The following is an 11376-nucleotide window of genomic DNA, read 5'->3' as shown; positions in this document are numbered from 1 at the left end:
TATACTAACTTGCCTAAAGTTCTGTTTTAAATATTCACCCTAGCGGATTTAATCTATTTTTAAATATAACGATGTTTTCTATAGGTGACTTCCTCTGATCATAAAATTTTTTACTAGAAATCTCAGCTGATTCTAGATCGGGGTCAAATCAGTATTCAGTGTCGGCCATGGCAGTAATCCTATTTTCAAATTTTTAAATCACTTTTTTTAGTAAGGGGAAAGAAAAGAGAGGTAAGCCAAAATGAAAAGAAATAAAGTAAAGCGAAGTTCTAGTACTTTTTAATTTATAAATTAATTTTTATTTATATGTTAATTTTAATTTTATTTTAACGTTAGCTTTTTATTTCAATCGGTACAATTTTGAATATAAAAATGTATGAGATAGTTTTTAAAACTTATTAAACAATTGTAAACGAAACGAAATCCTCAAACCAATGGAAGGAAGAGAGAGACAAAGATAAATCACGTTTTTCCAGTAGCTTTTATAAGAATATGAAGAAAAATGATTTTTGTGACTTTATTTCACATATAAAATAATTCTAATTTTACAATTTAAATATAAATATACACTTCAAAACTAACAATAGAAAGTAATTAACATAAATAAACAAATATAACTTTGGTTAATATAGTAAAAATAGATACCTACTAACAACACACCTACGTTTTTCATCTTGATATTTGGTGTTTATCGCCACCAAGTTTTCCAATAGATTCTAATTATACATTCAAACCACAAATTTTCATTAAAGTTTTAATGAACGGTAGAGACTTTCACATAAAGTGTCTATATAGATAAGGTTTGACGTTTTGAGCTCGTACTTACAATATTTATATGTAGATATGTAAAAGTAAAAGCCAGGATATTAAAAATTTTTCATAGATCATGTAAATATAATAGTTATCTACGTTCGTTAGATTCTTTTTTGTAGATTTGATAAGACTAAGTCAGGGAATTTTTAATAATTCAACTTCATGAAAATTTTATTAACTACATAGTTCGAATGAATAAATTTTGAAATGTAAACTAAGTTTAATTATAGAGTTGAAAAATATAATGACTTCTCGAAAATTAAAACTTTTTTTTTATCAAAGAAGGATTTATCGTGATATAAATGTAGATAAGAAGATTTGGTAATCGATTTTTATATAAAAGTTTATATTCTCAGAAACCTTTTGAAAAAAATCTTGATATAATTTAAACAACAAATTCTTCCAATAATAAATGGGTAAAATTAACGAAATACAAATTAAAATAAAATCAACGAACTATAAAATAAAATAAAAAATTTAATAAAAAACAAGAAAAGTGGCACATAAAGGTTTTGATAGGAATCAAATGGAAAATAGAATCGATCGTATATATGTATATTTCAATATTATACCACACACGTATTCTCGGTGTGATTAATGTAGAAAAGACGGAAGCTGAGGAGAAGGTAGACGGTAGAGGATAGACGGAAGCGGAAAGGCCGATAGAATGGCGTACGGAATGGTATAAAAGGCTGTGTAATGGGCGTTCGCTGACTCGTAGTTATAGCCTTGCAATAAATTCGTGCACGTTTTGCGGAAATTCACTACATACCAGGCCGGGCAAAACCGATGAGTTAAAGAACGACATGTATATAAGCATACATATATATATATAAAAAGAAAGATCATCGAATGCAAAAAAGTCGTAAAACGCTTCGCGATTGGTGTGATTGTTATCGAAATATGCGTGACTTTTAATCGGTTCGTGCGAATTAAATCGTGTGATACGAATTAAATTCGAAACAAGATATACCGAAGATTTCGATATTCTTCAATTTATTTTCTACCATCATTTCTTTTGTTCTTTTCAAGTTTCCTTTTTCGGATATCGAGTTGAAACGAATTTTCAAACACCCTGAATGGATGCTGTAACAAACGTGAAAGTCGATCCTTTAGAAAAAGAAAAAGAAAGAAACAGTCATTATCGTTTTCCTTCTGTTACAAAAAAAAAATCGTATAAAATTGTGTCTCGTGCCTCAATACGAGAGATCGTAATTGCTCACGAAAAAGGAGAAGAATAGGGAGGTAAGTGGGTGTAAAATTTGTTAAATGTTACGAAACGAGAAACGAGGAAAAGAATTAGTTCGGTAATAAGCGGTTAGTTTAAGGTTCGTAGGTAGTCTACTAAGAAAAAAAAGATCGGTTATAAAAGAGAGAGGGGAGAGAAAAAGAGAGAGGAAGCAAGAGACTTATGTGTTACGTGTTACACACTATATATGTGTATATATGTGTATAGATCTGTATACACATGTGTATAAAAGCAGGATGTACTTGCTCGCATTGTCTGAACGTGCTTGGAATAATTTTCTGTTGTACTTTTATATACGACGGAAGAACCATTAGCAGACATTGCCTGTGTTCCTACGGAAGATATTTTCTTTTTTACTTTTCTTTCCTAACTTGGCCATTTTCCTCTTTCATTTTTCGTGAATTTTCGTGAAAACTAAAATAAGATGAATCTTTTATTGCTAATCATCTTGATAAAACTTATTAATGAACGTTATATCATTTCTATCGAAACTTGTACTAACGATTGGTGTAATTTTCATTATTTATTTCTCTCTCTCTCTCTCTTTTCTCTATCTTTTTCTTTCTTTATAGGAAATTTTATCTATTAAATACAAAAAAATACGATCTGTCGTTACTTTCCTTTTCATTTTCTTACTTCCTTTCTTCCTTCTTCTTGTTTACGAACTCCATAAGTTGCATTTGAATTTTTTACACTACCCTTTTAACCTCTCTAAAGAAAGGAAAATATAAAGATAAAGAAAAAAAAAACGCAGATATGAAGGAAGGAGTAAATGTATCTTTAAATAATCCGATGCTCGGGCTCCATTTTGACATACAATTTTTAGAAGAAAAATATACATAACCGAAATATATATATATATATATATATAATATAATATTCGGGAAGATATAAGATTTGTATTTTATTTTTTACAGAATTAACAAATTACTTTATTTAATTAAAAATTGAAATAATTACTTGACAGGTAATTAATTACTACAAAAATAATATTATAAATTAAACAATATAAATAAATTGAAATAATAACAAAGAAAAATGAAATTATTGGAAATCAAGAGTTTACAATTACAAAATTGAATGTCTTTTTATCGGATTGGAAAAAAAGAATTAACTGAAAAATGGGAATAAGTTAATCGATAAATCGAATGGTCTATTTTAGTTCACAGCTGCAATAAACACACAAGTCTGTATATATACGTACACATACATGTACCTATACGTTATCTTGATTCGACAAAGATCAAGCACATGATGTAGATGGAAAAGGGTGTGGAAAGAAGGTATGCATAATTAATTAACGATCCTCGTACCAGAGATGCTAATGTTCTACGATCGTGTTCCATCGAGCGCTTAATTAGAGAGTCTGGGCAACATATACATATAAGCATGAATATTTGTCTGCAAGATAGTTATAACTATATATAATATATATGCATATGTATAAAATATATAATATATATATAATATATGTATATGTATGCAAAAACGTATGACAAAGTCGAAGATTTTTTTACAGAAAAGTGTGATTTTATCGTCAGTGTGTTAATCGGTTTTGAAATTAAATTTAAATCGACTGTTTCAGACTTGAACAAGAAGGAATAAAAGAGAAACATAATTATTCGACGCAATGTTGAAAATTCGTTCATTCGTTCACACTATTTTCTCATTCTCTTTGTGATAAAACAAAAGAGGGAAAGAAAGAGATAGAAAAATAGAAAAAAAATCGAAAAACAGATGTGACATTATTTACTTTTCGTTATGCATTTTTATCCGAAAAAATTCATTCTTTTCTTAAATTTATGTTATTATTTCAAGACTTACGTATGTGGCGATAAAAAATAGCATAATTATTTAGAAAATATTATCGGTTATTTATAAAGATGTCTATTTCACTCGTTGTATATAGAATTTTTTAGAAAGTCATCGATTTTTTTTTATCTATCTAAAATTGTAATATGCATAAAAAATAATTCAAACGTATAGTATAAAATGCAATTACGAGAAACGATCTCAATAAAACAGTTTGGACACTTATTTTATAATCTAATTATTCCAAAAATAAAACATTATTCTAATTATCTATAAATTTAATTAGACATATCGTCCTTATATAAAAAAAAGAAAATAATACGTTTCTTATTGTAAAAAAGAAGTTGAAATAAACGAGGTTAATGTAAATTCTCTTTTTCTCCGTTTTTTTTTTTCGATTTGATTGGTCACGTTCTTATTTGTAGTCGATATCCTGGTGCGAATAAATTCAATGCACTTGCGAAAGAAAAAAAGGGAGAGGGAAGCACAACGACGACGACGACGACGACGACGACGACAAGAATGAGGTATGTTCTTAAAGGACCGCCAAAGAGAAATAAATTCATCGTGTGTGACGCTTTTAAAGTTTGTCTAGGTATCACGTAGAAACTCTAGAACAGTTCGTTCCTATTTCATGCTTGGATGTTGGAAGGAGTTTGTCCGCCATTCTTTTTTCAGCTACACGACACGTTCTGGGGGTCTAAACTCGTTCTTAGAAAAAGTATTTTATTTCATTTGAATTGGTGACCTACGTTGTTGCGAAATTACCCGATTTTTTCATATTACTTTAAAAAAAAAAAAATTGCAACATCCCAATTATCCCATGTTTTTTTTTTACAATAAACTATCATTCTTTTATTTTCTATTATTATTATTAACTCTTTGTACTTCACAGGTATCGCCATTAAAGCGAGTTTCGTGATACGAGGTATAAATGCATTATAAATTTGATTAGAGTGCAAAGGATTGATAAATAATTTAACATGGATTCATTCATGGAATAATTCATTAATATTCATATTAGATATAATGAGATGAGCTTTTAATAAGGGGAAATAAGAGGGAAATATTTTCAATGTAATTATTTGATGTATAAACAAAATATTTGTGATATTTAATAATATAAAATTAACATAATTTATCGATTCTATATATTATATTATACAATGTTTAAATCTTTCACACAAATTTATTAATCAAAAATCATAATATATTTCCATATAGGAATCTGCAAATAAAATATAAATTCCTAGTCTATAAATATTGAAGTTCTCCAATGTATACGATAATAGATTACTTTTTCTCTTTATTTCATATTACACATATATTACATCTATATTATACAACAAACGTATTTATTATTTAATAGATAAGTTATATTGCTAATTTTAATTTCAAATCTCTTATTATAAAAGAAACATATCTATTTGGATGTTTCGAACGAATAGAATTGTTTTATCATTAAGTCTTTGTGAAACTTTTGTTAATTGTACAATAATTAGCCAATTGTAAATAAAAAGATTGAAACTATCTTTGAAGTCTTTGATACTTTTGTTAATTTAGTAATCTTTTGTTATCCATTAAAAGGAATTTTATACGTAATATATTCAAAGAAATAATTCCGAGCGCTTTGACTTTCTTTCTACAATTTCATCTCCTTTTGCATGGATAGAAAAGAAAGAATGCATATGGTATAGTTGAATGAGCAAATCTAGAGAGTGGCGCCATCTTTCTCTAATTCTATAAACATTGCTCTAATAAGAACTTACCATCTTTTTGTCTCTCTTTTATTATTTTTTTCTTTTATTTTTTTCTAAATGTCAAACAAAAACATAAAGAAAACATAATTATTTCAAAGTGAGAGTGAGAGAGAGAGAGAGAATATTAAGTAACGTCCATTTCCAAGAACAATAGCTATTTCATTAATAATGATTATTCGGGAAGTAAGTAAATAAGTATAATTTTAATTTGCGAGATTCCTTTTCTAATTTCGAATTCAAGCACTCCTTATTATTGAAAGCTTGGCTTATTTTTTTTTCTTGTTACGAGTCGAAAAAAATCCAAAAGATTTGTTAATATAAATGAATTTAAGAAATAGAATCAAATCATATAAATGTGTGTATCATTTTAGTGTATATATTAAAATAATAAATAAAAACAAATCGACATTTTATATGATTAAAAACTGAAGCGAGATAAGCAAGGAAATAGGAATATCAAAGAACGAAGAAAAGAAATCTCTTACATCGATTACCAATGGTCGGTAGTCACGAGTCGATGAAAAGGAAGCTAACTCGGAAGGTTTAATCCTTAGAAAAACGCTCGAATGCTTCCCACTTGGAATTTTTTCGAAGAATCATTGCGGAAGAATAGAGAAATAGAAGAACACTTACGTGATAGCTAAAACTATTAATCTCGATAGACAAAGTGTATTGTATATACATATAAACTATTATCTTATTTCCTATTGTTTTTTTTTTCCTTCTTTATTCTTTTTTCTATCTTGATGTCGTTCACTTTGCTCTTTTTTTTTCTTGTATTCATTTATTTTATTCTCTCTCTTTCTTTTTTTTTTTTTTTTTTTTAATTCATTTATTTACATTATTTTTCTTTCTTTCTTTCTCCTTTTCTTTGCTTCACATTCTCTTTAAATTTTTTTGTTTAACTGTATGTCGACTGCTCTTTATTTATCATTTGTTTTCTTTCTTTTAATATCAGTTCGTTCCTCTGTCTCGTCCTTTCTTTTGATATCAGGTTTATTCGTCTATCTCCATCTCTTTTTATTTCCTTTATCACAGGATTAAAGAGGAATCACGATCGCATTCTCTCATTAACGCTCCCATTATGTGACACGAATTTCCTCGCACGGTGGCATCCACAAACTCTCAGACCCGTAATTACCCCGTCTCTCATATTGAAAGACCTCATCATGTTGAAATCGCGTTGAATCTCGTTCCATCCTCTTTTATGTTAAATTTCAGAAACTTCCAAATTTCGATAAATGCAGCCTATACTTAAATTAATTCGTAATTTGTCAGATAGCTATATTTGCTTCTCAATAACGAATTTTAATAATTATTTTAAAAATAAATTTAATTTTATTTGAATTATACTACAAATAAATAATGCTGGCACATCGAATGTTTCGATTAATTAAGGAAATATTGACGAGCGATATAAATTCTTTCTTTAGTTTTATATTTTGCCGTACGAACAAGAATGTGTAATATTTAAATTATTATTAATTCCAGATTGAAAAGAATTCTTATATTATAATAATATTATTATGAATTATAAGATGAAATAATATGATCAAAAAATTTTATCCACTTACTTTTACTTTGTATGAGATAATTTATGCAAATAACTGACTCCATAAAGTAATTCTTCCTTACACGTCTCGTTTTTAAAAGCTGAACAAGCTTTCGAAGTTTGAAGGAAATACAATATAGAACTTTGACATCGTTCGTCAGTCTTTATTAAATAACTTTTTCAGTACGTGAGAAGAAAGAGCCCGTGTCCCGAAATTTCTTACAGACGTCTCATTTAAAAGGACGTAAACGCGAAAATGGGAAGAGATTTTTTTTCGTAAGAACTCTGACATTTTCGATAATAGCAATAATATTAATAATAATAATAATAATTTATTTATTTATTTTTTTAAATATTGTTTTTACAATAATGTCGTTGTTAGTTTAGTAATTTTTAATACGGATTCTATTATTTATTTGTTATACATGGTTAAATGTAAACAATAAACATCAATCGTGAATATTCATTGAGAAAAGTTCTCATTCAAAAAACGACAAAGATGTTATCACATTCGAAATAAATTGAAGTTATCGATGATCGATACAAAAAAGAAACATAAAACTACGTTTCGATTATGTAATAAAGTATTGAACAAATTTTAGTAATAGGATTACAAAATTGAAAAAAGTAGATCAAACAAAATAATCAGATTTGTATTGTATTAGTTGGCTATATTGTTAGAAAAATACCACACAGTATATATGACTAGGAAAATCTTGTATGATCAAGCTCCAGTAAAGCAACAGGTGTTGCTTGACTACTTCCAACAATGTCTTCCAACTTAAACGAAATTAATAATTTCGTTAGATTTCACTTGCTATGTTAATGCTCTTGTATAAATATTAGCTTTTATACACAGAGACGAGATCATTCGAGGCATATATATTCCGTTTTTCTTATTTAAAATTTTTTTCCTATAATCTTATTTCATGTTGCTTTATAAAAATTCATTAAAATTTTGTGCAAATTTAAAAATATTTCTTGCATATATATATATATAAGAATAATATTTAATAATAATAAATATATTAATATATATATATACACTTTTGACCTCGACATCTATCAATTATGCTGAAACTTTTTTATCATTTTTAACATCATTAAAAAACATTTTAAGAATTTTTTTTCAAATTTTTTTGACAACCCAAGAAAAGGTAGGAATTTTTGAAAAATTCCAAATTTTCGTTCCATTGTTTTTTCAAATAACTATAACTTCGTCAAAAATAGTCTTGTCGGGACGTTTTTTTTTTAATTCTTTGTTTTTAAATGTACTTTTAAAAAAAAAAAGTTTTTTTAATAAAGGTAAAAATGATAAAAAAGTTTCAGCAAAATCGAAAGAAAACGGGATCAAAAGTGGTCGATTTGACGTGAAATGACCCATAGATAATTAACGCTCATATTAGAATCGTTTCATATATTAGGTATTGATAAATTTTTATGCTCCCAGAGGCCCATAACCGTTAGAAAAAAAAATAAAAAACAAATATACCGCAAGTTTCAAGTCTTTATTTAAATTGTAAACTATACTTCACAACGATACAAGTTTCCCTACTAAATAAGACGTGATTTTTCGTATTGAATAATCAATTTTTTATTTAAGGGGACCTTCTACTCTGAGCACCTAAAAAAAAGGCTATTTTCGCGAATTTTTTCCAAGAAAACTATAAAAGATATCAATCTAAAAGTTGTTAGGTTTGTTAAATTGAGTCTTAAACTATATAAATGAATTTTTATTTTTTCATTTTAATTAATTTTTTATTGCAAAAACAGTAGTATAAAAAAATACCTTAGAACTTTAGTGCTTTGGTAGTTCCATCAGAACTTGAGAATGGCTTACCTGAAACATAAAAGTAAAATGGTTTTATATTCTGTATGACTTCAGCTACAAAGTGACAGTTTTATATAAAAATTTTATCAATAAATAAAAAAATGGTGGACAAATTACAAAAAAAACGTAAATTTGACCTTTTTTTTTATTGTTTTTGACTAAAAATAAATAGTAAAAATTAAAATATAAGAAAAAACTCTCCGTCAGTTTGTTACAGCTCATGTGTAGAATATGTGGATTAAATTTTATAAGAATCGGTTTACTGGTTCGTGAGATACGATGGAGCTAGTATTTCAAAACATAGTTTCGAGATAAACGCGTTTAAAGTTTTTTTCTACTCAAAATCGTTAAAAATTCTTACCTAAACTTAATCTGCGATGCCTGGACCATACAATAGACCTTCTTCTTGTTCATATTCTTCAATTTCTTCCAGTCTTGCCTTCTTCCACTTTGATCTGGCATCTTTTGAGCACTCAGAGCTTCGACGGTTCGCAGATTCGATACGTCGGTCGTCGCGTCTTTTAGCAAAGTCGATCGCTCCTGGCCCAAGTTTCATGCCCATCGTTTCCATTATCTTCATCACTGTTTGAAATCCTTCGTTAAAGATACATGCTGAAACTTTGCACGCAATTTCAACAACTTCTTGGCCGTTAAACAGGTGTTTAGGTGCCATGTTCCATACGCAGTTATTAAAGCTTTCATTATTATTCTGCGTATGTCCACCTAAACATCTTTCCAGCAGTTCTGTCTTAGTAAGATCCTCATAAATAGGCTTTAGCACTTTCTGTACATCTTTAGAAAGTGCCGGAGGATGCTTGCATTTTTGCTTCAGTGCCTTAGTTTTGAGGTACTTACACCAGTCGATGGAACACGTATGGTAATTATTATTATCTTTTTTTTTTTTTATGAATCGTGAGATATTATGATCCCTTTCTATTTGTAAGGAAAGATACAGTCTCCGTCGAAAGTGTACGAACAAATTGAATTGAAAATAAATTAAAATGCAAACAAACTTTGAAAAGGGTTGAGAACATGGGAATCTGTTATTTTATAAAATTCAACTTCAATGATCAATTAAACATTTCTCATTTCTTTTTCTTTTTATGAAATAAAAATGTTTCCTTGTCGAAGATATTAGAATGAGAATTGAAATGAAAATAATAAGGGAAGTGTAAACACAACGCGGAAAAGAAAGAGGAAGAAGAAGAATATGAAGAAGAAGTTGGAGTAGGGGTTGGTAAAGGTGAAAAGTTGGGGTGGAGTTATTCTTTTATTTATTTATTTTTTTTTTTTCAAGTCGAGTGATATTAATAATTCCCCATACAAAGTTTGAAAACAGGCCCTTGGATGGCCAATCGCCGGGCAAAGGATTATCGGCCCATTACCGGCATTTATTATCGGCCCATTACCGGCATTTATTATCGGCCCATTACCGGCATTTATTATCGGCCCATTACCGGCATTTATTATCGGCCCATTACCGGCATTTATTATCGGCCCATTAATAAAATTTATTATCGGCCCATTACCGGCATTTATTATCGGCCCATTACCGGCATTTATTATCGGCCCATTACCGGCATTTATTATCGGCCCATTACCGGCATTTATTATCGGCCCATTACTGGCATTTATTATCGGCCCATTACCGGCATTTGTTATCGGCCCATTACCGGCATTTATTATCGGCCCATTACCGGCATTTATTATCGGCCCATTACCGGCATTTATTATCGGCCCATTACCGGCATTTATTATCGGCCCATTACCGGCATTTATTATCGGCCCATTACCGGCATTTATTATCGGCCCATTACCGGCATTTATTATCGGCCCATTACCGGCATTTATTATCGGCCCATTACCGGCATTTATTATCGGCCCATTACCGGCATTTATTATCGGCCCATTAATGGCATTTATTATCGGCCCATTAATAAAATTTATTATCGGCCCATTACCGGCATTTATTATCGGCCCATTACCGGCATTTATTATCGGCCCATTACCGGCATTTATTATCGGCCCATTACTGGCATTTATTATCGGCCCATTACCGGCATTTATTATCGGCCCATTACCGGCATTTATTATCGGCCCATTACCGGCATTTATTATCGGCTTATTACCGGCATTTATTATCGGCCCATTACCGGCATTTATTATCGGCCCATTACCGGCATTTATTATCGGCCCATTAATAAAATTTATTATCGGCCCATTACCGGCATTTATTATCGGCCCATTACCGGCATTTATTATCGGCCCATTACCGGCATTTATTATCGGCCCATTACCGGCATTTATTATCGGCCCATTACTGGCATTTATTATCGGCCCATTACCGGCATTTGTTATC

General features: G+C 29.4%; 1 protein-coding gene and 1 long non-coding RNA gene across 2 annotated transcripts; one reads left to right on the top strand and one right to left on the bottom strand.

Annotated features, from left to right (window-relative positions):
- Positions 1–1236: 1236 nt before the first annotated feature.
- LOC149030660 (uncharacterized) lies at positions 1237–5367 on the top strand. Its single transcript, XR_016178396.1, has 3 exons — positions 1237–2058; positions 3030–3345; positions 4300–5367. It is a non-coding gene; the product is annotated as an uncharacterized LOC149030660 (long non-coding RNA).
- Positions 5368–8832: 3465 nt separating this feature from the next.
- LOC149030659 (uncharacterized) lies at positions 8833–9763 on the bottom strand. Its single transcript, XM_089178158.1, has 2 exons — positions 9379–9763; positions 8833–9026 (listed from the first exon to the last, which is right to left on the bottom strand). The coding sequence occupies exon 1, from the start codon at positions 9688–9690 to the stop codon at positions 9385–9387; it is 306 nt and encodes a 101-aa protein (XP_089034284.1). The 5' UTR covers positions 9691–9763; the 3' UTR covers positions 8833–9026; positions 9379–9384.
- Between the last annotated feature and the right edge of the window lie 1613 nt (positions 9764–11376).

Source organism: Polistes dominula, unplaced genomic scaffold (assembly GCF_049000335.1).
Source record: "Polistes dominula isolate Pdom_NZ unplaced genomic scaffold, Pdom_raw_medaka contig_77, whole genome shotgun sequence".
Lineage (NCBI taxonomy): Eukaryota > Metazoa > Arthropoda > Insecta > Hymenoptera > Vespidae > Polistes > Polistes dominula.
This window is presented reverse-complemented; position numbering and strand designations above follow the sequence as displayed.